The sequence below is a fragment of the Pezoporus occidentalis genome, unplaced genomic scaffold, assembly GCF_034315485.1.
Source record: "Pezoporus occidentalis ecotype Australia unplaced genomic scaffold, CSIRO_AGI_Poc_V1 ctg21, whole genome shotgun sequence".
Lineage (NCBI taxonomy): Eukaryota > Metazoa > Chordata > Aves > Psittaciformes > Psittacidae > Pezoporus > Pezoporus occidentalis.
The window spans coordinates 3,414,310-3,441,635 of record NW_026913964.1 but is presented as its reverse complement, the minus strand read 5'-3'; the positions used below and the strand labels follow the sequence as shown (position 1 = coordinate 3,441,635).

At 41.2% G+C, this 27,326-nt stretch overlaps 2 protein-coding genes across 5 annotated transcripts; both read left to right on the top strand.

Annotated features, from left to right (window-relative positions):
- Nucleotides 1–68: 68 nt before the first annotated feature.
- On the top strand, nt 69–10,812 carry EIF2S1 (eukaryotic translation initiation factor 2 subunit alpha). The gene is made up of 8 exons (XM_062619292.1): nt 69–212; nt 2,989–3,230; nt 4,426–4,505; nt 4,977–5,128; nt 7,517–7,623; nt 8,756–8,853; nt 9,835–9,978; nt 10,269–10,812. The coding sequence occupies exons 2-8, from the start codon at nt 2,990–2,992 to the stop codon at nt 10,392–10,394; spliced, it is 948 nt and encodes a 315-aa protein (XP_062475276.1). The 5' UTR covers nt 69–212; nt 2,989; the 3' UTR covers nt 10,395–10,812.
- A 693-nt stretch (nt 10,813–11,505) lies between these two features.
- PLEK2 (pleckstrin 2) lies at nt 11,506–26,966 on the top strand. 4 transcript variants are annotated; one of them, XM_062619289.1, is made up of 10 exons: nt 11,506–11,639; nt 12,199–12,768; nt 19,453–19,617; nt 20,569–20,750; nt 21,470–21,561; nt 21,888–22,075; nt 22,554–22,655; nt 23,669–23,752; nt 24,877–24,955; nt 25,974–26,966. In XM_062619289.1, exons 2-10 carry the CDS (start codon nt 12,763–12,765, stop codon nt 26,099–26,101), a joined length of 1,026 nt encoding a protein of 341 aa, XP_062475273.1. In that variant the 5' UTR covers nt 11,506–11,639; nt 12,199–12,762; the 3' UTR covers nt 26,102–26,966. The 4 variants fall into 4 exon arrangements, with proteins under 4 accessions (XP_062475273.1, XP_062475275.1, XP_062475274.1 ...); XM_062619291.1 differs by lacking the exon at nt 11,506–11,639 and having other exon boundaries at nt 12,748–12,768; nt 19,501–19,617; XM_062619290.1 differs by lacking the exons at nt 11,506–11,639; nt 12,199–12,768 and adding an exon at nt 16,721–16,906 and having other exon boundaries at nt 19,501–19,617.
- Nucleotides 26,967–27,326: the final 360 nt, after the last annotated feature.

The window sequence follows — 27,326 nt, the reverse complement described above, 5'->3', positions numbered from 1 at the left end:
CTAGCACAGGGCGGCCTTCTGCCTCAGGTTTGAGACTCTATGGTGGCAGGGGGGAAGCAGCGCTGGCCTATCGCGTGCGGCGGCGCGGAGCAGGGTGGGCCGACGCTTGCGCAGCGGTGGTGGCAGTGGCCAGGTGCACGCTGAGGCAGGAGCGGGACCAGCGCGAGAACCCCGGCCGCGAGCGCAGAGCGGGACCCCTCGACCGTTGCCAGGTAGTGGCTGCGCTCCCGCCGCGCACTGGGGCCGGGCCGGGCCTCGCCTCATCTCGCTTAGCCTCACCTTCCGGCAGGGACCGCCGCCGCGGGCAGGGGAGCCCGGCGCGGCGCGGGGCTGGGCCCGAGCGCTTGGGCCCTGGCGGGGCGGGAGGCACCGGTGCCGCAGCTGCGAGCTTTCCAGCTGGCGTGACCGCTCTCCCGGGAGGGTGGGGGCTCTCTCACTGTGGTAGAGGTGGGCTGTTCCCGCCCGCCAGCGACTGTGGGCTGCCCTGGGGACCGGAGCGCCTCTCTGTAGTCGTGGCTGGACATTGCCTGTGTCAGCGGCGTCCCAGCGGCCGGGAGCATGAGTCGCTGGTCAGAAGTTCCTCCATGTTCGTCAGTTTCCGCAGAGACCATTGCAGCAGCGGGGATCTAAACCTTTGCCGAGGCGTTTTAGTGGCTTGAAAAGAGGATTTCCAGTATGGCGCTGTGGGCACCGTGTGTTGCTCCCGAGAGTCTTCCACAGAAAGATTAAAAAGCTGTGTCTGTGGAGAGAGGAGTAAAATGCTGTGTGTAAGGAACGGTGGTTGTCCATTCTTGCCGCTTGTCGCTGGGGTTTGTTGCTTTGCCGTATATCTTTATTATGTATCTCATAAGTAGACCTATAGGATTGAACTGAACTGCCTGAAGTAGACTAGAAAAAACGTTTAACAGTAAAAGTTCTTATTTTTAACCTTAGGAGTTCTTTGTTCAGCTTCAAGTTCCATGAAACTTAGAAGACTTTTTATAAGATTTTACCAGCTTGTATTACTCTTTTCTGAAAGTTAAGAATGGAAATAAGGATGGACACAGTCTTTTGAATTATGTACATAGCACTTGGCATTACCATCTCACTGTCTTTTTCAGTTCTTTTATAGCTAGAAAGCGTTAGCCCTGCTGTAAAGAGCAAGAATAAAACTTCGAGCTGGTGCATAAAAAAGTCTGCTGAAGGAGTGACACATTTGACCTGGCATCTGAGACTCCTGTAGGGAACTTGTAGGCACACACAAAAGGAATCAGTCTAACCTGGTTAGCAGTGATGAGTATGTAGATCAGGAAAATGAAGCCATTTAAGCATTTCTTCCTATCACTGTGTGATTATGAAGCATCTGTTTTGTACTTTTAAAATATATATGAATTAATCCTGTTTTGGTTTTCAGGTGTGTTTTTTTTCTTCCTGACTGGCAATATGTTGGGGGCGCTTTTTTATTTTTCAGTGCTTAGGACATTTCAGGCCAGGTCTGTCTTCTGTTCTGATTATTGCCTTTGCTTCTTTGCTGACAGGTAGCCTCTGGAGCAGGTCTTGCAGGATTGTTCTAAAAATCCTGTGTTGAATTTAGAAAGTCATCTTGAGTATAGAGTCTGCTCCTTCTCGCTACTACAGAAGCTTCACTCTGCCTCTTTATTTTTTCAGCCTCTTGCATGCTCTCTTATCAATGGTTTGGGTTGGAAGGGACCTTAAGATTATCTAGTTGCAAACCCCTGCCATGGGCAGGGACACCTTCCCATGCATGGGACACCCACGGCTAACAAATACCTTTGGGAGCACTGCAGGCTTCTTCTCTCCCATATTCTCTTGTTGTTAGAATCTGATTTAAAATTGTGCACAGCCTCATGAATTTAATGAATGCAAGATGTGCCATGTGACCTTTTCGCCACTTGAAGCATCTGCGCTACAGTGTGTTATGTGTAGGTAGTACAACAGTTGAAATCAATAATAAAGTCTGGGTAGCAAGCTCTACTTTCAATGCAAAAAATTAGCATCTTACCAAATGTTCATAGTAATACTAAAATACTAGTTAATTTATTGTTTATGAAGTTCAGTAAAGCAAAGTGCAAGGTCCTGCATCTGGGTTGTGTCCATCCCTGGCACAGCTACAGGTTGGGTGGAGAAGTTACTCAAAGCAGCCCTGTAAGGAGGACTTAGGGATGTTGGTTGACAGGAAGCTGAACATGAGCCAGCTTCGGTGTGTGCTCACAGCCCAGAAATCAACCGTATCCTGGGGTGCATCAAAAGGAGCATGACCAGCAGGTTGAAGGAGATGATCCTGCCCCTCTACTCTGCTCTCGTGAGACCTCACCTGGAGTACTGTGTACAGTTCTGGTGTCCTGAACATAAAAAGGACATGGAACTGTTGGAACAAGCACAGAGGAGGGACATGAGGATGATCAGGGGACTGGAGCACCTCCCGTATGAAGACAGGCTGAGGAAGTTGGGGCTGCTCAGCCTGGAGAAGGGAAGGCTGCATGGAGACCTCATAGCAGCCTTCCAGTATCTGAAGGGTGCCTAATGCCAGAGAGGGACTCTTCGTTAGGGACTGTAGCAATAGGACAAGGGGTAATGGGTTTAAACAGGGGAAGTTCAAGTTTGATATAAGAGAGCAGCTTCTTACTGTGAGGGTGGTAAGGCACTGGAACAGGTTGCCCAAAGAAGTGGTAAATGCTCTGTCCCTGGCAGTGTTCAAGGCCAGGTTGGACAGGGCCTTGGACAGCATGGTGTAGTGTGAGGCATCCCTACCCATGGCAGGGGATTTGGAACTGGATAATCTTAAGGTCCTTTCCAACCCAAAACATTCTATGATTAATTTCTATTAAAACTGAAGTTTGAATTGCACAAGCCTTATTGTAATTTGCAATTTTTTGTGCCAATGTTCCTCTCTGTCCGTAACAGTCCTTGCTGATTTTTTTACCATGTTTGTAGGAGAAGGCAGTGATGTACTGTGAAATAAAATCTTTGTTTCTTCTCAAATTCCAGAATGCCAGGACTAAGCTGTAGATTCTACCAGCATAAATTTCCAGAGGTGGAAGATGTAGTGATGGTCAATGTTCGGTCCATTGCTGAAATGGGAGCCTATGTCAGCCTGCTGGAGTACAACAACATTGAGGGCATGATCCTTCTTAGTGAGCTTTCCAGAAGGCGTATTCGTTCCATAAACAAACTCATCCGCATCGGGAGGAATGAATGTGTCGTGGTCATAAGAGTTGACAAAGAGAAAGGTATTTGGGGGTATTTGGGCAGGATCAAAATTGAATTCATAGAGAAAAGTGCAGGTAAACTAGGCAGCTTAGGTGTTCTTTGGTTTTGTGAGGGATTCTGCTTTTTAAGGTGCTTAAGCAAAATGAATCATCGTTGTGCCATCTGATCATTCTTTCATTTCTCTGTATCCATTGGTAATTGGTTTAATGAAGGTCAGTTGTATCAATAAAGATTTGCCTACGTGGGTCCTCATCAGCTCAATGTTTGATCAACAAACCGTACTGAAGTGGAATTTTTTGTAATATCTACGTAGATTTTCTAAGTCTTAACTGAAGAGAGGGATTATCTGATACAGAGATGAAAATCTAAATGGTGAACATTTAATTTTCACAGTCCATCCTATTCATTCAGAAGTCTTTAATCTTGGCTATAAATGCATAGATGACATGTATGTAATTGTACCACATGAATTGTATAGGTTACAAGTTGAGATTGCACAGGCAACTTTGTCATTGTCTGTCTTCTGAACATTTGAATCTTTTGCTCTTAAAGGTTTCTTAAATATATTTTCTATTTAGAACTTGTTGGATTTTGCTAATGCTTTTCCATGCAGTCTTTAAAATCTATAACCAGATACAAAGAAATAATAAAAATGAACACTGAGAACATCTCCTAGAAACCTGACTGTTGGTATGATGTTTCTCAAATGATATGCTTTTCTAGAATACTTCAGAAACTGCAGTTAACTCTGAGATTAAGTGATGACAGGTTAAAAAAAAAAAAACAAAGAGAAGAGCAAAGAAAGACAAGAAACTTTTTTCAGATAGATCTGAAGTGAAAGAAGTTTCCCAGCATCTCTAGTGAAAGAAGAATTCTTACAAATTAATCTAGTTCTTATATTAACAGAAAATCACATCTGGAATTCATATAGTAGTCTTTTATTGAGTCTTTGTGGGCGCTTGTAGTTTGTGAGAAGTAGGTGGAGGCCTTTGCAAATTTGCTGAGAGATGGTTCAGTGAACTTAATATCCTAATTTGGATCGTAATTTGATCAAATTAAGGCTTCATTTTGTTACCTTCTGTAGCAGCATAAAGAGATAATGTAGGCAAGGGCAAATCCTGAGCCAGAGTGTTTGTCCTTTAACGCGTTTTTCTTGAAGCAGTTAAACTTCATTTGCACAATACCTGACACTTTTAAAATGGTTTTCCCCAATAGGTTATATCGACTTGTCAAAAAGAAGAGTTTCTCCAGAGGAGGCAATCAAATGTGAAGACAAATTCACAAAATCAAAGACTGTAAGTTGCTTTGCTATATTCAGGCACTGTGTATTTCCAGCTTCTTTCCTGAGCAACCAAAATGCACAGATGTAAGATAAGATGAAAATAAAAGTATTGTTCTCATGTGTTTGGCATGCTCTCATTTTCATTTACTCATGCAAATGTATTTAACCAGCTCATCTCTCCATGAGTGCTCTGGTAAACTGCTGCTTCATTAATGAATAGATCAAGTGAGACATTAGTTGAAAATTTGTGATGTAAAGGGATGTATTGAAATGATCAGAAATCCAAAGTATATGCTGGTTTAGCATAGTGGGACATCTTTTAGTGAAAAGTCATGCAGGTAGCTTAAAGTATTGACTGCCACCCTTACTACTAGCTTACACTTCCAAGCAGAAGTCTTATCATTTAAATACTACTTTTTATTCTAAATCTTTGCCTGGCTTTGGTATTTGTTTTGGTTTTTTTAACACTCCTTTTGTGTTCCAGGTTTACAGCATCCTTCGCCATGTTGCTGAAGTCTTAGAATACACTAAGGATGAGCAGCTTGAGAGTTTATTCCAGAGAACTGCCTGGGTATTTGATGACAAGTACAAAAGACCAGGATATGGTGCTTATGATGCATTCAAGCATGCAGTCTCGTAAGAATATCTTTTCTACTTCTGGGGGCTTATTTCAAATTGCAAGCAAATACTTCTTGCAATAGATCCATCTTTTGCTTTTGGGGTTTGTTTTTGTGTTGTTGTTTGGGGTTTGGTTTTTTGTTTGGGTTGTGGTTGGGTTTTTTTCTGGAGTCAGTATGTAAAATGTAGTGGTCAAGTGACCTAGTAAATCATGACATCAGTCTTCCAGTGTAGATTTTCTGTCTTACTGCTTTCTTCAAGTTCCCAGTGCTCTTGAGAAAGAAGGCTGAAAGTTGACTTGGTTGTATTAGTCTTTGAGTCTGCCACTTTGCATGTCAAGTTTTTTAAAAGCAGTAAATGAATGTGTTGTGGTGAAACACTGAGGCATTGGTGAATAATATATTTTAAGCATAAAAGAAATGTGATTACAAATACTGGAGCCATTTTGATTGCTACAGGTGAGCCTGTGGCATTTCTAGAAGAAGCAGCACTGAACTTGGTTGTCTGTCAAAATTTGGCTATTCTTAGTCCCAAGCAAAGACCAACAAAAATATCTTCCTGTGTCTGAAGATATTTCTACTCAAGCTGACTGTCACTCTTCCACTGCACAGGAAGAGTTTTTCTTTTTTAAATGTGACAAGCTGGCTTGTTACTTCTCTACGCTTCCAAACTTAAAGAATGGGATCATGAATTTAGAAATGGAATTATAGACACATTATTATTAGTATGAAATTATGATGCTAATGGAATAAGCACTGAGATATATGGCTTGTTTGGGTTTTTTTATGGAGCCTGATATTTTAGGTTGCTTTCAGAATTAACCCATTTGGTTTCCCTCTAAAGATTCCTAGTGTGCTGGGAGATCTAGTCTAGGTCATGTTTGCCAAGAAAGGTTGGAGCAGATGATCCTTGAGGTCCCTTCCAACCTGATATTCTATGAATCTATTGCGAAATTGGTGATCCAAAAATACATTTTTTCACTCTTTTTTATGGCACGTAAACCTGAGTGATGAATGCGAGTTGAACACTAGATGGCAGTAGTAAAATTTTACACTTTCTCAGGACTTCAAGAAGCAGGGCACTTGATAGCATTTTAACAGGCTTAAAACCATCCTTGTGGTTTTGGGAAAGAGGCAACATGTACATTCATTTAGACTGAATGTGTTCTGTTTTACAGAATAATAATAATTTTCTAATGATAGCAAATTTACTGGTAAAGGGCAAATCTGGACACAGCTGCAGAAGGAATTCCTGATCATTCTGTAACTGCTAAATACTTAGTTAAACACCTGCATAATAGAAGAACAAAAACTGTAGTTACACTGGCTGTTTAAGCTTCTCTCTAACTTGAAAAAAATTCCTGAACACACATGACATTTGTTGCTCATCTGCCATTCAGGTTTGAGCACAAACATGTTTCCACCAGTAATGCCTTAAGATTTCTGACAGCGGACTGCTACTTTTATTTGTTCTCATGCTCCTATACACAAGCTATATATATAATGCTCATGAAAGTAACTCAAAGATCTAACAGAATAGATTTTAAATGAAGAAGCAGAATTTGCATGTTCAGTAAAACACTTCTGCTATGCAGGTTTGTATTTTGATGTGTAAAACCTGTCATATTTCTGGGTTCTCTTGGCTTACTTTTGGCCCTTCTGCTATCTATATTTGGTATATAAAATCATGAAAGATAGTGTTTTATTAGCAGCAGAGACCAAGCCCCAATATTGCCTCTGTTTTTTGGGCCATTTTAGTTCATGTTTGCCTGCTAGTAGAAGTATAGGTGGTCTGGTATTGTTTTTCAGAAAACTGCAGCTCTTGCCTCTGAAAAACAAGAAGAGTTTTTGTGAGGAGCTCTATGGTTATGTTTCAGATATATTTTGGTTAAAATTAATACAGCAGTAGAAAATTGATACTGCTTCTCCAAACACAAGCTGATAATTTATATTGGTAAGCAGCAGAGGCATTTACCCCTTGTGATTTAAAAAACCTTTATCCTTTCTTTAGCCAAGAATTTAGGCAGCAGATAAGTGTCTGTGATCCAGCAGGTAATTTTGCAGAATGGCAAAAATCTTGCATTTGAATGAAATGCTGAAATAATTCAAAAACCTCAGATTCATAATGGATTCTTTTTCATGTGATAGAGGTTTATCTTCACATTGGAGGGAACATAAATACAAGGCAAGTAGGTATTTGTCTCATTCTGTGTATTGTATATAGACAGAAGTCATTCCTCTTGATTAAAAAAAATAAATCTTTCAGGCCTCTTCTTCCAGGAACAGATTGAGTAAACTACTTATCTGCTTTGTTAAATGCCTCTATTATAGAAATAGTACCAAAAATTAATGTTGTGTTGCATTCCACTTCAGTATGACTTCTGTAACGTTGCTTTGCTTGCCTCAGAGACCCTGCAATCCTGGATAGCCTGGATCTGACAGAGGAAGAGAGACGTGTATTGATTGACAATATTAACAGACGTCTCACACCTCAAGCAGTCAAAATCCGAGCTGGTGAGTTTTTTCCAGATGTTACTTGAACACATATTGATCCTCAAGTCAAACCACGTAGTGGTTTGTAATGCTGATATTTGAGGGAAACTGCTCTGAATTAAGACAACTTAATCAAGGATCGCTTGCAAAATGTCCATCTGTGTTCTGTCCCAAAGTGCAAGGTGGTTTGACTTTTTTTTTTTTCTCCCTTAACTGCAGATTCTTTGGTAGACAAAGTAGTTGTCCTGATATATAATACGGTCTATCATCTTGCACTGGCACACAGTGAATTTAAATGTTTGTAGTTACTACTGCATCCGCAATACTCTTTTTCATTATTCAACGTCTTAAATTTGTTGATCCCCTAACAGAATGATTGTTTTCTGTCAGCATGGCTACAACATATGTCATAGCCACTTGTCCATGAACATGTGAAAATAGTCTACACAGTATTCTATGGGTAGCTTAGTCTTGCACCATTGTTACATGTGTAAATAAATCTTTGTCTCTAAACTAATCAGGGTATTACAGATATGGCCAGCATTAGCCTGTGCTTTAATTTCCAAACATCTACAAAAATATATCTACAAAAAGGTAACTAACATTACTAATTACTAATTTTTTAATTATATATTAATATAATTTACCTTGAAAAAAATAAAAATCCAGTGCTCCTCAAGTGCTGACTCTATGCCTCTGTTTTAATTGCTGACAGAATTATGTGAATTTGTGGATGTGCTCTTGTTTCAAGGTTCATTTTTCCTGAGCTTTAATTTTTTATGGTATTTATTGCTTCTATATCTTCATCTCTCTATGTGAAATACATAATTATTCCAGATGAATTTATTGGGTGAGAGGTAAGTGAAGGTAGGCATATAATTCCGTATCTTGGCTTTTCCAAGCACAATGTAAAATGTACTGTGTCTAAAGAATTTATGAAGTCTTTTCACCTCAACTTACAAGTCAAGAAAGTGAAATACCTTCCTCAGCTTTCGGAGCTACTGAGGCTCTCGTTGTGAATAAACACTGGATGCCAAAAAGCTTTATCCAAGCTTATGTTAAAAAACTTTAAAGATTCTAGAGCTTTTGGTAACTTTTTATGGTTAGTTTTATGTATTTATTAAGTTTTATTATTTGTATTCGTCTGTCCTAGATATTGAGGTGGCCTGTTATGGTTATGAAGGCATAGATGCAGTAAAAGAAGCTTTGAGAGCAGGATTGAACTGTTCCACAGAGAATATGCCCATTAAAGTAAGTGTCTGTTTTAGCAGTGAAATCAAAAGCTGTTTTCCAGTGCCTTCGGGTACCAGTAGCATGCAGTTGCCATTGTCACAATCACGTAGCTGAGGCTGAGAAGCCATGTACTTGCTTCTTGATTCTTCTCTAGCAGGTCTGTAATGTACTTCCTATCAGCTGTGTGCTGACAGTTGTTCCTGTGCCTGTGCTGTGACTTCCCAAGTTCAAGAAGCTGTATTTATTCTGTTCTCAGAATCACAGAATCATTAAGGTTGAAAGGGACCTCTGGAGATCATCTAGTCTAAGCCTCTTGTCAATGGATTAGTTCAATTTATTCAAGCCTAGTATTTGCACTCTGCATACCTACTGTTCCTTAGTGCAGCCTTAGGTAGGGAGCAGTAGATTTTATTTTCAGGTACAAGATTATGTAAGAAAAGAAGAAACATGACAACTCTCATATGTTTGACTATTGGTAGAATGGCTACTGTACCCAGGCCTAATTCTTCTTCCCCAACAATTTCAGGATACTGATTGTATTACTGAATAAGTGTTTTCAAAAAAAACTTGAAAGAACTTCCTTCTTTGAAAATTATTTGTTGTATTGGTTTCTTATAACAAAAGGAAAAGTTTCCTTATTCAGTCATCTTTTTAAAAAAAAGTACTGGTTGCAGTTGAAAAATTGTTACAGGCTGTTTTACAGATCTGCAAAGTAGATATTCCTTCCACTTAACAATATTTGTTTAAATAAACACACCATGTAGAAATACCTGATGCTGATACTGTAAATCAGGCAGGCTGTACTGATTTCCTTGTCTGCTATTTCACTCCATATTGTTTATGCTTCTAGAAAGGGTTTTTCTAATGCGAAAATGTTATATCTTCTGTGAATTGTACATTCAGAAAAGTGTTGCTTGCTTTGTTTTCGGTGTTTTTCTCTGGTTTTATTACTGAATTTGCTTTTTAATTCCTCTCCCTCAAATCTGTACAATGTGATAGATTAATCTGATAGCCCCTCCTCGTTATGTGATGACTACTACAACACTGGAGAGAACCGAAGGACTGTCTGTTCTGAATCAAGCCATGGCTGTAATTAAAGAAAAAATTGAGGAGAAGAGAGGAGTCTTTAATGTGCAGATGGAGGTAAGAACACTTTTCATTCTAAAGTGTTATTTTTTAGCATTTTTAAAGTAGAGCAAGACCAGTACTGCTAGGCAAAATTTTAGCAAAAAAGTTTTAAAAAAACCTGAACTTTGTGTTCTTTAAACAAATGGCAAAAAAAAAAAAAATTACCTCATTTTCTGGTTTTATTGTGTGACTTTAGTATATATTTTATCTCTTGCTCCTTATGTGGAATGAGAGTCTGCAAATATATATGAAGTTTTCTTTATGACAGTTTACCATGTGTTCTGGTTTATTTTTGTTTTTTTCAGCCTAAGGTGGTTACTGACACAGACGAGACTGAGCTTGCAAGGCAGTTAGAAAGACTGGAGAGGGAAAATGCTGAAGTGGATGGGGATGATGATGCTGAGGAAATGGAAGCCAAAACTGAAGACTAAATGTTGTGGAATATTTGGAAGATAGACCGTATGACAAAGTAGAGACCCTATTGCAAACACTCTGGACTAAATGTTTCAAGTATTGAAAACTTCAAATCCAAATACTTGAAGTGTTTTCTGTTTTAAAAAGACCAAAATGTAAAAGGCTCTTCTAACTAACGTAATGCAGCAACTTACAGAAATTGGATCTTTTGAAAGGAAGGTGCCTAGTCAAATTCAAGACACAGATCTGGCCAGAAGGAGGTTGCCACCCCATGCTTAACATTTTTGTACATCACAATTCCTAACTGGTGACTACAGCTCAGTGCATCTGTTAATGATATTTTCTGGGAGCACCAAAACCAAGTGAGCTGAACAGTTCTATACAAAATGTGTTTGAGCAAATATTCAATAAATTTGGGCTATGTAACTCCAATAATTATTTTTCCCCCCCTCCTTTGTCACATGGCTTAGAGTGGTGTGAATGTAAAACCTGGAAGGGTATGACCAGCAGCTGATTCCCCTATAATAGCCAAAGGGCTTTCTTTTGTTTGCTTTAAATCAAGCCAAGAATGAGTGGAACAGAATGTTTCTCTTGCAAGTTTGTTGATGCAGACTTGTTTAAAAGAGCATTTCCTTTCTTTATTGTCTGCAGTTAAGGACTGAGGACTTGAAAACTTTAAAAATAACTTCTTACCATTCCAATAAACATAGCTAATAAATGAAAAATTACATAAAGTTGTACTTTTCTCCTATAGGTGAATACAGCAGGAGCTTTAATGAACTTGCTTATACTTCAAAAAAAGCTGTACTGGCCTCTAAGCTCACTGCTGAATGACCTTAATTTCTGCCCACCCTAAGTCTGCTTTACACTGGGCTGAGCTGTTCACTGTAGAAGCAACCTCTTTATCTTCTCTGAAGAAAAGAAATAAGATGTACTTTCCATGTTGGAGTATGAAACAAAATTAAAAATCCTGTTTCCTTGTCTGTGAGAACGGGCAGGTGGAAGGAGGTTGTTTTTGTAAACAAAAAACCTTTCAAATTGCCACATTTTTAAATACATCTTTTTTTATCATTGTGTTGCACATCACCCGTCCCATTTTTTCTTAGTATTTTGTGCTGCTAAAGGAAAAATGCATGGAAAATGAGCCTTAACTAAGAATCCTTACTACTGCCACAGTACGAACAGTATCATTGCTCTATGGCGTTGCTACAAAAGGCATTCATAAAGGATATATGCATTGCAATTCATGCTTGATTATTAGGGTTGGCTACTGTTATGGTTTAAGCCCAGCCATCAATCCAGACCCACGCAGCCATTAGCTCACAAACTGCCCCCCTGCTCCCAGAGGAATGGGAGAAGAATCGACAGAATGTAACTCCCATGGGCTGAGATAAGAACAGTTTAGTAACTAAGGTATAACACAGATCACTGCTGCTACCATCAATAATAATAATGATACAGGAAATAACAAGGGAAGAGAATACAACTGCTCACCACCCGCTGACCGATACCCAGCCCTACCCAAGCAGTGATCTAGCCCTTCCAGGTAACTGCCCCCAGTTTATATACTGGGCATGACGTGCTGTGGTATTGAATACCTCTTTGGCTAGTTTGGGTCAGGTGTCCTGTCTCTGCTTCCCCCTGGCTTCCCCTCCTCCCTGGCAGAGCATGAGACTCAGAAAGTCCTTGGTCAGAGTAAACATTACTGAGCAGCATCTAAAAACATCTGTGTTATCAGCGCTTCTCCCAGGCTGAAAGTCAGAACACAGCACTGCACCAGCTACTAAGAAGGAGAAAAATGACTGCTACTGCTGAACCCAGGACAGCTACATGTAAACTCTGATAGTAATGCAAAGCCAAGAAGGTTAAATAATTTCTTTACAGAATGCAAGAAAATATCCAGATGTGTCACAACAAAATGAAGAAATAATATACTTTTATGGTTATTTTCTCAAAGCATTGCCTTTTCAGAAGCTGCTTATGACAGTCTTGTCATGGCTTGAAATTGTGATAATGTCAGTTTCCTGTTTGAACAGCTCTTCCAGCTCTGCCCATTCACTAGAAGTGTTTTGGATTCCATTAAACACAGTATGTGAATACTCAGACTGAAGAACAAAGCATTTGCAAACAGTCACCATGTGATCTCCATGCCAAAGTAATGCTGTAAAGGAAGGCACTGAAAAATGAGCCACGCCTGCTATTTCCTTTGAGTGCTCTCAAAGTGTTCAGATTAGTATAATCTCCATAGATGTTGTGTTACACAGCTGTTCTGGTGTGTTCCTAAGTGAGAGTTGTTTCTGTCAGTAACTTAGGACAAGGTTTGCTGAACTTTTTTTAAAGTTTGCTGAACAGTGTTTTCATGAGCTTTTCTAATTGGAGCTCAGCATGCTGGTGAACATGGTTCTGGGTCAGTTTTGAGTGCCTGAAAAAATGACCAAAATGGTGAGGGTGGTAACGAAGCAGCTGAAGATAAATGCATGTCAGTCACTTGTTACCCTGGCAGATAAAATCGGGCTCTCCCGTTGCCTGAACACGTTCTAATCAAGAAGCTTAAACGATGCAAGACAACTTAGTGGATATTTCTCATGAGTTGCCGTAAGTGGAAGGAGGAGGTCTAAGGTGGCTGCTTTCAAGTAGGTGTAAGGGAGAACTGAACCTGTGAAGCTCATGCTGGGCCTCAGCTGTGCTGCATCTGTTGCTGTAGCCCATGACTTAAGGAACTTTAGAAGTTCCTGAGGTGATACCTTCTATCTCAACCAGTCTGTTTGGTATGTGTGGAACTGCATTTGCTTACCAGTTGCTTAAAATAAGGGTTGTGGGTTTTGCGTGAATGCCTTTGCTGAAGCAAGGTAGTATATTCCTGCTGTTCATTAGAAACTGTGCTGTTTACTCAATTGTAATTGCAAAGCCAAAATCTCCACTAGCACTCAAGTAGTCAACTGAAGGGAAAGGTAGAGGTGTATCTGTGGAGAGGGCTTGGCCTGGTGTAGTAATTGTAAGGATCTCAGTATGATTTTCATATCCCAAATGAATTTTGTCAGATTGGCAGCTTGGAAATAGCTTTACTTATAACATCTGATAACGACTCATTAATACAAAAAAAAACCCCAAGCAACCAGGGGTACCAGCTCAGGTCAGGCACACAGTCTGGTAACACACAGTAGTCTGTTCCTCATGATTGCTGCTAAAAAAGGGGTGCCCTGCTTTCTTGGGGCTGTTGTGATCTGTCAGGCTTCCAATCCAGTGACAATTCCTTGCTGTTTTCTTTCCAGTTCTGGTGCTCAGGTGTTTTTTTAGATGTGGTGGAGATGGCATGTTGTTCTTTATAGAGGAATCTGGACTTCAGTATTGAATTTCTGATAGCTTCTTGTTCCAGTCTAGACAGTTAACTGTTTTCAAACAGTGCCACCTTTCTACGTGTCCTGCTGTTAGATCAGAATTCTTTTGAACACTTGTCAGCTTTCATTTTTATCTAGAAATATTTTGTCATTCCTCATTTTGGTGTGGTTTCTTTTCATCTTTTTTCATCCCTAATCCTACACCAGAGGGCAAAATCTTAAGAAACCGCTTTGAAAAAGCTGAGTATATGTAATCGCCCATGTGACACAATGATACATGATGGGCTTTGCAGAGCGTGGGATGGGGTTGTCCTGTGGACAGGTTCTCTTCATCAGTTGTTCATGGCTTCCTGAGGAGTCCCTGTACCTGGAAGTACCAGCCCTTCCCTCTAACCATGAATACTGTCCTGCGGTCCTGAAGCCTGCAGCTGTCTCTTCCAGGCCATCCCTAAAATCCTAAGATCCTAAAGCATATATAATATTTTGGAGACAGTTTGAATGGAAGAAAACATCAAGCACTCAGCTGTGCTCTTTTATTAAAACACTGCACTGATGTGTGGGAAGCATTCTAAAATGGATCTGATGAACCAGATACTCCCTTCGGTGAGTTTCCAGACCCACAGAAGACTTGATACAGCTCTCCTAGGTTTATACAGATGGAAACATGTCCTTTTCCACCAGAATACTTCAATACCAGAACTTGCCTTCCCAGCACATGTGTGGAAATGGCAGCCCAGATCTACTGACTCATTTTTCACTATCTGACCCTGAAAGATCTGTATTTACTCAGGCTCAGGGAGCAGAATAGGAGCAGTTTGTTAGCCACGATTAACTACAGAATGAGACAAGGGAAAGGGGGTGTGTGTATGGTAAATATCCAAAGAATTGAAGAAATACTTTGAGGTATTGAAGAAAGTGAAGGCTCTAGATTATAAGAAGTAGTTGATGCAAAACTTTTTGCTTAATGAGCAGCTACAGCAGCATTTGCTTCACCTTTCACCAGCAGTTTGACAATAAAACTCTTTGTTGTTAATGGTAATTTTCCCAAGATCCACCTGCAGGGTTGCGGGTGGTCTGCACGCTGGAGAAAAAGCTCACTAGGATCTCGGGTGAGGACTGGTTGTGGTGCAATGCTGAGATCACTGTCTGCGCCAGAGCGCCCTGCAAGCTTCTACCTGTACTCACTAGCATGAAATTATCTCACCCACCTTGTTATAAATTGCCTGCAGTAACAAGCTTGAACAATGTGAAGTCAAACCTCAAATACCAAATGGGGGAACACTGTATTCCTGAAGCTGGCTGTATAAAGATTGCATGTCCAGTGCATGTAGCAATAATGAATGTCTCTTGTGTACCTAGACTCAAGTTTTCTTCTTTTTTTCTCAAGTTAAATTCTGATGTAGAGAACACTGCGAGCTGAAATTTATATTCTTTTTTCCTGCTGACCACAGTGGGTTTTTTCCCAAGACTCTGCTTCTGAGTACAGCTTTTTATTTATATGTATATTTATGTATTTGCACCAGGACAGAGATTATTTTTTAAATTGAAAGAAATACACTCAGTTCTTTTTCTGCTTTATTTTTTAAGGCCACAATACTATATAAAAAATATAAATGGAAAATTTGTATGTTTGTAATACTACATACCTGCTGCAAAAAAAATACTCCTCTAGGTGTTCTGTTAAACTTACTGTACTTAACACTAGGTAGACTGAAAAACAAATTTAACCGGGATATGACTTACGCAGCCGGTTGCCTCATGGCTGCCTGTTTTCTCCCAAGTGGTGAAGGGAGTACAGTGGGAGCTACACAGGTAACTTCCACATGGGATGGCTGTTTTTGAAGTCTGGGCGAGCATGCTTTCTCTTTATACAGCAGTCAATTTCTCGAACTTCAAGTAGTGTTCAGTCACCCACTGTCTTTCTCATGATCTTTGCAGGACTGTTCTCTGGGTTGTCTCCAGCACATTGTCAGGTTTGGATTCTTCAGTGCTTTGCTCTTCCTTACTAGAAGTGATAAAAAATATAAAAATAAATTATTAGTTTGTTCCTTTCCTTGGTACATGAAAGCAGTAATTAGATCTGGTGTGCAAAGAGATATTTGAGTCACTTTATCTTGCTGAACTCTGAACACTTTTTACATAGCAACGACTGCTTTTGTTTATTTGTTACCATCTACATCATGTTTCTTATCACAGCCGCTAGCTCTGCCCACATATATCACCTAGATTTTGATACAAGTCAGGGAATGCTAACATGACAGTGAAGATTATTACTCCTGCACAGTTGGTATTGATTTCTTGAAATACCAATACTGGCTTATTTCATCGGGACAAGATCTGCTAGATCTGTCACACAGGTTTATCATGGCCAAAGTCTTAAAAAATGCAATGAATATCTACACCCGCATTCAGACAAACAAAAGGCACTCTGTTTCAGAGGTGCCCAGGAGTTGCAAGAGGTCACTGAATGGTGTTCATTGGTCAGACTGCTTTACAAAAAGCCTGAATAGTTGCTTAGGTGGGGACTTAAGGTGTTAATTTGGGAATCTTAGGGTTTGTGCCCAGAGGTCACTGGAAGCAGAGTGGTGCTTTAGAACTTCTTTTGTAAAATTAATTTCTAGAAAAAAAAAAAATATTTTAAGGTTTGGAAAAGTCTCCCTGTAATCATAATATTCTATGTGTTATATTTAAGGTGTTCTGTGGGACCCTATGAGGATAAATTTATGAGAAATTTTAAGAGGTAGTCTTGATTAGTCTGAAGTTTTGAGACGTGATTTTATGATTCTGCTTCTCCTTCCCATGCAATACCTGGTTTGTCATCATGTGGCTATTTATATTGGCCAACTCACTCAGTGGTGGGTTTTGCTATACTGAAGTCTGAAATTCTGAGATCCTTTTTAGACTTTCCTTTGTTTCACTTCCCAGAGGGCAGGTAATGTATCAGAGCCGGTTCACTGTTTAACTGGTGTCTCATAGGTAGGAAGAGAGGGAGAAAAAAACAGGGAAGGGAGGCGGCGTCACATTGGAGGAGGAGGGTACTAAAGAAAAATGAGCTTTCTTAAACAAATCGCACGCAGAGGGACACGTTGCCAGGGCTTGGGCACCAAGCGCCCGGGGCTCGGCTCTCTTCCCTGCTGGCCACGATGCAGGAAGCAGCAGGAGTGCTGAAGGAGGGCTTCCTCGTCAAACGGGTGAGTGTATCCGTCCCCTTCCGTGGAGACCTGCTCCAGCGTGGAAGCAGCCTCTGAGCAGGAGCTAGATTGAGCCAGGGCTCATGGCAACGCAGGCACTGGGTATGAGGGGCTCCTGCCTGCTCCTGGGAAAGAAGATCCTTCAGGTCTGTGCACGTGCCTGGTGGGGGAGCTGCACGAACTGCAGGTGCTCACTAACTTCCCTCGAGTTTCCCTCTATTGCCCCTGTTATTTACTCCGGGGGAAGTGAATTAGCCATCAGCATTACTCGGGGATCAGAATGCCATTGTGTCTGTGCTTCTGCAAGGGGCACTTAAAAAACTACCAGCAAATGGCTACGTGGCAGCAGTGGAAGTGGCCACAGGAAGATGGAGAGAGGGAAGGTGATTGTGCCTTCTTCAGTGACCCAGCTGAGCCATGTTTCCCGTTTTGTGTGAGGGGATGGAGAACAGGCTGTTCTGTTTGAAGGGGATCAGAGCAATGGAAACACAGAAGTGTGTTTGAAATAACTTCTTTTTACCACACCCCTCAAACTGCACTGTAAGAAAATTTTAGCCAAAGCATGGAGAAGAGAGCTGAAAGATGGTGTCACACGTTTCAGACTTTCCAATGCTTCTCCCTGCAGGACCAAGAACCTGTTTCAACGACTAATATGGTCCTTGATTGCACACCAAAAAATTTAATTAGTTCAAAGCTTTGCCACGCCTCAGGAAATGCTTTTCTGCAGTACGTGGCAGTGCTTCTGGTGCTGACATGAAGGTAATCCTGGTCAGGAACCTTTCTGGCAGCGCTGGCCAGCCAGCAGCCACGTGAAGCCATGCTGTATACAGAGAAGGGTTGCACAGCACAAGCTATTCCTCATCAACCCTTGTGCAGTGAGGACAGAGCATTCCCAGCTCCTGGTCTCTTCTCTGGGCCATGGTTATATTTTGTGGCTCTTAAGTGACTCCTGAATTCAAGATGGGAAGCCAAGGCACCAAGTGTGTGAGAGGAATAAGTTGTTGGCAGCACACTGAGCTGTAACTGCTCCACAGCCTGCACAACATCACCGAGACACACAGTTTGATAGGAGGGAGGCCACAGAGAAGATGACAAAAGGGAACTGGGGGAGAAGGGGACAAGAGATCCTGAGAAAAAAAAATGAGGAAGGGGTGGGATCAGGTAAAGGAAAACAGAGGTGTTTTAAGAAGAGAGCAGAAGCAAGGAGATTATCTAAATGCATTATAAATGTCTGGATTATGTATTGTAATGTATTATAAAGTAAATGTGTGGAAGTCAGGTAAAGGTAAAGGAAAAAAGGTAAGGCAACCTCCTGAAAAAGAGGAGGTCTCCAAAAAGGAAATCGAAGAGCCATAGCAAAGAACATACTCTCAGGGAAAATGAACATGGGACTTTACAACAGGTGAAAAACAAAAAACCCAAACCACTGAAGAATGCAAAGTGAAGGGGAGAACAAATCCAAGTTAGATAAATTGTACTTAGTATAGACTAAAAGGCATCAGACAGAAAGTGCCCTGGATTTTAGAGGCTTTTTACCCCACCTTTTCTTGGAAATCGTTGGGGTTCCTCTTTACTCATAGAGAACTAATGAGCTTTGACTCCTGCCACAACTGGACTTTGCATGTTCCTTTCTTTTAGCTATGCCCACCCTCTCTCAGGTCTGAGCTTCCTCTACCCAGTGGTTCACCTGCTGGTTGCAGTGCTCCACAGCCTGTAGAAACACAAGTGAACCTCTCGCACCAGGAAGCTGGACCTGACACTTCCAGACAGGACTGAGCCAGTTGGTGTCAGCCCTCTCTGGGTTTGCTCTCCTGTACTGGCAAACTAAAGAGAGCCGGGGGCTGTTTGCAGAGGTGAAAGAAGGGATTTTTGTCTGTATTCTGACATAACCCAGGAGGCATCTGACAGCAGCCTTCATTCGGTCTTTTGTCATTGAAAAGTATGTCTCCTTTACAGGAAACGGTAACACAGGGAATGGTCTAGCCCTGGAGACTGGAGGCAGGTAGGATAGAAATAAATCACTTATTAGCAGTAAGAGGGGATGTAAGGAAAAGCCAGTTCACCCAGGAAGGTGCTCTCAAAACCACCTACAGGCACATCACAATGACAGAAAACAAAACACATCAAACACCACCCAGGGTCTCTGGAGAGGAGGAGTTTGCCTCCAAAAGCCCTCACACATTTCAGATTTACCCTATTCCTGCCTGGTGCTGTCAGTGGGCAGGCATGCTCCTAAATAACACCTCTTTGGGATGATTCATGTGAGCTTCTGCAAGAAACAACTCTTGCCAGAAAAGAAGATGTTCTTGCTGGAGAAAGAGAAAAGCATCTTTCTATTGCTCCGTGATTTTATAGTGATGGAGCTGTGCTGCTTTGTTACTAAAAATGTGTATTTATTTCAGTGAGAACAGGACTCATGCTGATTTCTTGTTTCTTTTCGTACAGTTTCCTACTTTTTTATGGTATTTCCACCTCCCCAAAAAAGGAAAATATGGTAATTTCTCAATGCTTGTGTTAAAGTTAGCTATGTGATTCTTCCCCTCTAGGGACACATTGTTCGTAACTGGAAAGTGAGATGGTTCGTTCTGCTTCAGGATAAACTGCTGTATTACAAAATTGAAGGAGGCAAGAAGGAACCTTCTCCAAAGGGCAGGATCCTTTTAGATGGCTGCACTATTACTTGTCCATGCCTGGAATACGAAAACAGACCGGTAGGAGTGGAAAAATGTATCCCTTCTCAGTGGCACTCACTTTCTAACTTCTCCCTAGAATTTTCCTCTCCTTTTGACTTCTTTGATTATTGCAACCATATCACTGGGGTGTTTCCAGAATTAAGCGCAGCCAAAAGCAAGCTGCCGTTAGCAACGTAACCAGGACAAGCAATGAATTCCCCCATTGTGTCTTTGCTGTTCTCTGTGCCCAAACCTGAGTCATAGACATTAACAAAAAAACAAACCCACCCCCCCACACACACATAGTGGTAAGAATAAATGCAAATTCATCAGCCCAGCAGTGTGTGGAGAGAGGACATGGACAGGTCAATAAAATCTGAGGAGAATGGGAAAAAAGGGAATTTTGTGTGAGAGGGAAATATTTAATCTATGGTGGTTGCCTTAAACCCCGGCTGTGTCTATGGGATGCTCCCAGGCATCCAGGACAGACTGCTTTTTCCTTCTCCAACGGGACATTGCTGCTGTGGAGTTTCCACCAAGAGGGTTCCGGAAGGGAAGCTCCTCCTGAGCTGCTCCGCTCACCCGTGGGTAACAGCAATGCAGCCTTCCTCTGAATGGGGACAGAAGGGAAACGACTCTGGAAGTTGCTGGCTATTTCAGTACTTCTCATAGCAGAAAGAGCCTAGTGAGAGTTCATAGTTGTTGAGAAACTAGAGATCTGAATGTGAAAAGCTCCATAGTCAACATCACATTCCTGTGTAATCCAGCATCTGGGTGGTCTGTTCTCTTGTAAGTACCACAAGCTCCATGCATGCAGACTATGCTTGGAACTGAAAACACAGGAATCTGCATTGTGCCCACCGTCCTTGTGGCCAAGAGTTGCTCTCTACTGCTCAGGTGGGATGGCACGTCAGACCTACTTGTGTCACTTAATGCACGTGGAGGACAATAGCTAAATGATGTTATTGCTTTGCACTTCTGTCTCCACAGCTGCTCATCAAGCTAAGGACAAAAACCAATACAGACTATTTCCTTGAATGTTGCTCCAGGGAGGAGCGAGACTCTTGGGCTTTGGACATCACAGGAGCTATTCATGCTGGTCACCCAGTACAGGTACAAGAGCTTCACAGAATGAAGAACTCTTTTAAACTACTAGAGAATATCAGCCTCCAGTAAGTGTATATGGTTTATTCTTCTGCTGTTGCTGTAGTTCGCAAAACACCCACGCCAATGTATGGAGAGGGTCAAGGGAAGCTTCTCTCTGCACAGATTCGTTCCTGTGCTGCCAGGAGCCTCTAAACTGGTTGCTCTGCCCTAGGTTTGCATATACTCTTGCCAGAGCATGGTTACTTTTGGGACTATATGGCTTCTGCACAGACATCTCACTGCTGGCTTGAAGACCTTCCTAGTCAGCTGCCAAGGTTCTCACTGGGGAGATGTATTACCTCAGAAGATGTAATACCAGGGAAAGACTGAATGATGACATTGCTCATGCCATGCTGGTGAGCTTTCAAAGCTGGTAGCTGGTTTCCAGACTAGGATTTTTAGGGTGCATGATGTTAAACAAGAGAAAACAGAGAACTGGCTAAGAAGTAGAAAGATGACACAAATTTGGTTTGTGTTGAAAAGGTAAATGGAGGTTGACTATAGCTCAGTTTGAAATGCTTTAAATTGAAAGTTACTTCATGAGGCATCTTGTTTAGTGCTGCTATTGGGAGAATAAAGTTTTCCTATACTGTACTTAGGACAAAACTTCTGGGTGTACACCTAGGCTGTTTCCCATCTTTGTGTTGGTAATTGAGAGGACATCCCAGGCACTGACAGAAGTATGTGGCAATTTCTGCCTGTTTTTTTTAATTCTACTAACTTTGTCTTTTGCTCTCCTTTGCAGCCACATAGTGGAGAGAATGTGTGACAGCAGTACTGGAATTAAGCTAACCCGCAACTTGCAACAAGGCAACAGATACAAAGAGACTTTCACAGGTACACCTACTGCAGGCAAAGAGCTTCCTCACATCTAACACACTACATTGCAAAGACAAGGGAGCTACTGTGCTGCCTGCATAGTGGAATCAGTGGTGGTCCAATGGAAAGTAGCTGTACAACCAAGCTTTCCAACACCTTTCTCTCATGATTTTTGGATATATGGAAGCACACAGGACCCCACACTTTCTGTCAACCTTGCACTTAATTGGCAGTCTTTGTGATAGTGCCAAAATATTTCAGCAAATGAAATGTAGCAGTAGGCTATTTGTCTCATCTTGGAAGAGTACACTGCGTTGATATGAGAACTGCCTTTCTCCCTGCAGGTTCTGCCCTGGTGGACTGGCTCATCTCCAACAGCTTTGCTGTGTCACGATTCGAGGCCATCACCTTGGCATCCATGCTGATGGAGGAGAACTTCATCAAGCCCGTGGGAGCACGCAGCACTGAGGCCACACGCTTCAGCGACCTCTCTGAGCAGTTCCTTGATGACTCTACCGCACTGTACATGTTTGTAAGTGATGCAGCTGCCCACAGAAGCACCTCTTCATCACATACTTGATTTGGGCAGTGGTAAAGGGGACACACACAGTGTGCAAAGGCTGTGAAAGCAAACAGAGAAGGAGCAGCTGTAGGCCTTTAGGAGCACCAACACTTGCACTTTTGCTGGAGACAAATAGCTACATGGGTATGGAGGGATCTACAGATTACATAATTGGGCATTAAAAGGGTTGTGTCCCTCGAGTGCAGTGCTGTGTCTACATTTAACAGAGGCTGTAGTTATGCTCAAGGCCACAGTGTAGGCTTTACAGCTGTAATTTGTTGCTTGTAAATCTTGGAGCTACAAAGCTGAGCAGCAGGGGTACAGTGTAGAATTTACTGAGGATATATAAACTAAAAGCAGGTCAAAGAAAATAAAATGCAGAACTTTGTACTTAAAAGTGTGTTCAGGTTCAACAGAGAAGCGGAACCATCTGTTGCCTATTTTGCAGGCTGAGAGCAGTAAGAAAAATATCAGTTCCAAGGAAGAGCTACAATTTAATATCTCTGAATTAAGCGGCACCATTGTGAAGCAAGGATTTTTAGTGAAACAGGTAAATACCATCTTTGAACCTTCACTGGGAAACAAGAAAAATGACAGCTCCTAGGGCTTTCTAGAGGACAAACATGATTTATACAAGCACGGCTGGACAGTTGTGGCCAGCAGAGCTAATTTGCCTGTCAGTAATACTGTCACAGCTCATGTGGTGAAAAATGTCTAGTTGTAAAGGAATGAGCTATGGAATTTGCTGCTCAAGCAGGATTAATTGGATATTCTGTATATATTGAGTCTATACTGAAAAGTATAAAACGGTATCAAAAGCAAAAGTCCCACACAAAGTCCAAACGCCACTGGAGGCGTTATATGCACTTCCAAGCAGAAGCTCTGTTCCTCTGGTCAAACCTGTCCCATCCAGGTCATGTGAGTAGCTATGGAATTCTGCTGGCAACAGACAAATTTCAAAGCTGAGTAGATTGACTTTTACATGAAGTGGACACTTACCTCTGTACAGTCACTCACATACACATGTGAGCTCTGGTAGTAGTGAGAGTTGTTTTCTTTGGCCACAAGAAAGTCCTCTTTACAGGATCCCACCTCTAGGCTGCAAGACTTGATTTTCAACCCTTGCTATGAAAAAGACAAGGATCAGTCATGCTGTTTCAAAGCATAACGCAGCCACCTGCAGAGAGAAACCTACACTAGTAGCTCCACTACTCTAGAGCTTTGTACCATGAGCTGTGATTTTAGTGTTGTAAAAACTGGATTATCAGATGTATTTAACCTGAAATGAAAAGAAGGAATCAGGGATATAATCGCTTGGTCCTGTCACTCTCTTTTCTTGGTTCTTAGCACAAGGAAGGGAGAGAGGAAGGAATTACCAATGTATGAAGAAGGATGTTAAGCAGAAAATCCTGGGAATTACCAAGATGTCAGAAAAGATTTTTCTCTGTTGGCTCCAAAACCTCTTATTTTCAGTACCTATTTAGGTGTCCCCTACAGCCTGCAGGGAAATGGTCATTTCAGGGGATATTTACTGTTGGTAACTTTAATTCTTCTGTTTTGCAGGGACACAAGAGGAAAAACTGGAAGGTGAGGAGATTTGTTTTGAGAGCTGATCCTGCTTTTTTGCACTACTATGACCCTACTAAGGTAGGTAAGTGGGGATTTGCTACCCCCAGATATCCTCTTACAGACCTGAACATTATAATGAAAATACAATCATGCTGTAGATGTTTCTCATACTCAAATCTCCTTCTAGGTTCCTCTCTCCATTTCCTGGGGATTAAGACCTCTCTTGCCTTACCCTGGGAGATTGTCCTTGTAGGATTTTCTATTCCTATATCTTCCATCCTGTCTTTCCCCAGTGAGATTCCTTTTCCTTAGCCAAGTCTTCTTGGGATTTGTCTTCTGCTGTACTTACACAGTCTGGGACTTCTTCCTGGGCTGTGATCTTTCTGGGCTGACATCCCACCACTTGAGGGTCATACTGCTACTGGGATTTTTCATTATTTTATTCCAACACTGGGGAGGGTCTTCTTGATGCCAAAGTATCTATAGGCATTACAGCTACTCAGTTTTAAACTTGCTCAAGGAATAGTAGAATTTATCTTAATGGATTTAATAATCAATGGGAGCAACCCAGAAGGTTCATCCACCCCAGGTGTATAGGGTATCCCAAAGGCCAACATGTTGCTAAAAGAACATGTATAGAAATGCTTTATGTGACTTTTTTAAGAAAACACAAACACCATAACAGTGAAAAGAGCTTATGGAGTGGGTTCACTTTCTGTTTCTTTGTGGGTTTTTTATTTTTGCACTGCAACTCACCCTTGTAATGTCATAAACTCAGGCTGCAGAATTTGAAGATCAGACAAGGGCACCAGCCTCCTAGAGAAAACAGTCAAATTTTTCCCATATATTTTTTCCCATATGTTTTCCCCTATGTTCTCAGTGAAAAGCAGCAGAAATATATATTTTAATATGGATTGTTATTGATAAGACTATACATAAGTTTAGAATGTGATTGTTATCCTACCCATGTGTTTAATTGATCTCCACCATTCCCAGATACATCAGGCAAACATCTAAGACTGAAACAACATATTAATGCATTTAATTACATGTCCTAATTGACTTCTCTTATAACATGGATGTTTTGTACCTGGAAAGACTGGTACTACATCTCCATCTTCATAAAATTAATTGATGTGCTCTTGGAAATAATTCTAATGATGATATTTTCCCAATAAGCCTGATTTCCTTTTCCTCTGCAGGAAGAAAACAGGCCAGTAGGTGGATTTTCTCTTCGTGGCTGTCTTGTCTCAGCTCTGGAGGATAATGGAGTCCCAGCAGGTAAGCATGAGCCTCTAAACGTTCATACATACATATTTATGCCATAGCAATGCAGTGTTTAGGTGTGGGTTTGTGTGTGGCTGCCTGTATGCACAAGTAGGCTGACCTCCCTTTCCCCTTTGCAAGCAGCGAAAGAGGCACATCATAAAAAATCCCCATACTGCTGGGTTGTCCACACCAGGAGGGATTTTTTTAGGGTTATTTCCACTTACCTTGGGTGTTCCCCTTCTTAAGGGCTTTTCTCAGTCAGATGACCTTTGAGACAGTCCTAAAACAATCATTAATATTCCAGAATTAAGAGACAAAGAGGAAACAGTTTCTTTTTGGATGTTGTTTAATGCAGTCTTGAGTCATCCCCTGATGCCATCCCTTTTCTGTGTTCTCTCTAATTATGCTATTACCTTTTCCTTTTCAATCTGCTATAACCCAAATGTAAGAGAAACCTAAAGACAGCAATACAAAAAACAGTTCTGCTAGTAAGTATGCTTAGCGTAGGCATTTGTCCAGAACTTTACCCTCACAGATAAGAGTTTCTGCTGTTAAAGCAAATTATTTTGACAGTAAGCACAGTGTGTGGATCTTAATTAGGAAACATGTTTCTAAAGACAAAAGACAGGGTCTGAAAAATATGAGGTGCAGGGGGAAAGGGGGCAAGAACAATAGAGCCCATTGCTAACAAGAACCCGAAGTTGGGCATAAGCAAATCTTATCTACTGCACAAACTGGTCAGGAGTTCATCCCTCCATGGTATAACTCAAGTAAGATTCTCCATTTAAACAGTGGCTATTTTATATGTGATGCATAGTGAACAGTAGTTCATACAGTCTATGTGAGGGGTGTCTGTACTATATCTTCATTTTGCAGAAGGGAAATCAAAGACACAAGAGCTATCTATAATGAAATGGAAAGGTCTGATATTCTAATTCACTAAATTAAAAATCTTCCTTATGAAGCTTCACATTCACCACAAGGCATTTCTCTGTGAGCTTCCTGATCTGCCATATTTTTTTCTCTGCAGGAGTGAAGGGCAACGTGCAAGGCAATCTCTTCAAAATCATCACAAAAAAAGACATTCATTATTACATCCAGGCCAGCTCCAAGGCAGAGCGAGCACAGTGGATTGAGGCAATCAAACCACTGACATGAGTAAGGTGGACTCCATGCCAAATGACGAGTCACATCTGTGACCAAGTTTCCTGCTCTCATTGTCTGTGACTGTTGTTTTGCTCTTAGATAGTCTATTCTTGTTATTTGTATTTCCATAGCACCCAGCAATTCCTGACAGACCAGCATCTTAGGTGCCTAGGAGTCATGTAGATCCAGAATAATTCCCCACCAAGAACTTAACCATCTAACAAAAGACAACAAGTGGATACAGGCAACAGGGCTTTACAAAGAAACAATGAGATACAATATTCCAAGGTGGAAGAAAATAATTACTTTTGTACAAGTATTCAGTCTATATTTGACAGATTCAGGTTGTGCTTTATCCTAAAGCAGAAATGCCTTGTTCCTTTCCCCTTTATAAAGGGGTTTATAAACTTAATTAGTTAAGACTGACTGAATCAAAGTCATGAAAGGTCCTGATGTCTAAGGCTGCCTTTCTTGGTATACACAAGAGCCTTGTGCTAAGCCACAATCCAGCTGCTAGGATAATCACTAATGCAAAACATACGAAGTGTCTGTCCGTCTGTCTGCTCTACCATTTGGTTCTCTGTTAGGTTGGAAAAGACCAAAGGATCTTCCTCTCCAGTATATAAATTATTCTTGTGCTGGTAATGTACAGCAGTACAGGATCCTGAGTATCAAAACAGACCAGTGGCAGTTATTCCAGACAAATGCCTTTGCTGAAGATATTGGATAAAATCACCCAGCCATAGAAATGAGACTTCTCCTCCTGATTATGACAGTAAATTCACTTATGTGGAACACCACTGGGACTAAGAGCTCCAATAGCAGTTAGGACTATTGCTTTTTCTATTTTAAGTCATTAAATCTTCTATTATTTGTCCTAATACTGACTTTGGTATCATTACATTTTTTTAAAAAGGTCAGTGCATTTGAATCTCCTGTGCTCTTTAAACATGATTTCTCAGAAGGCAGTTTGAATATATGAAAATGACAGTTTCATACATTGTAAATTTAGATTTTTATGGAAACTGAGACATTCTCCACAACACCAGAGAGTATAATGGAATGTATAAGATGATTAAAACACCTAACCAGCCTGCTGATACACTATTTTCATAAAATTCCTCATGTTATCTGAGTACCCATATCTGACAGCCAGACTCTGCAGAGACTCCAGAATCACTTGGAAGACAGCATGCTATACATCTTCCCTGAAGTCACAGGGGAATTTGATAGCCCT

Excerpts from the sequence above, each read along its gene's own strand:
- EIF2S1 (XM_062619292.1), top strand. The coding sequence starts at position 2,990 with ATGCCAGGACTAAGCTGTAGATTCTACCAGCATAAATTTCCAGAGGTG. Across the intron at positions 3,231-4,425 it reads AAGAGTTGACAAAGAGAAAG|GTTATATCGACTTGTCAAAA; the intron begins GTATTTGGGGGT and ends TTTCCCCAATAG. Across the intron at positions 5,129-7,516 it reads GCATTCAAGCATGCAGTCTC|AGACCCTGCAATCCTGGATA; the intron begins GTAAGAATATCT and ends TGCTTGCCTCAG.
- PLEK2 (XM_062619288.1), top strand. The coding sequence starts at position 16,859 with ATGCAGGAAGCAGCAGGAGTGCTGAAGGAGGGCTTCCTCGTCAAACGG. Across the intron at positions 20,751-21,469 it reads CTAGAGAATATCAGCCTCCA|CCACATAGTGGAGAGAATGT; the intron begins GTAAGTGTATAT and ends TCTCCTTTGCAG. Across the intron at positions 23,753-24,876 it reads ACTACTATGACCCTACTAAG|GAAGAAAACAGGCCAGTAGG; the intron begins GTAGGTAAGTGG and ends TTTCCTCTGCAG.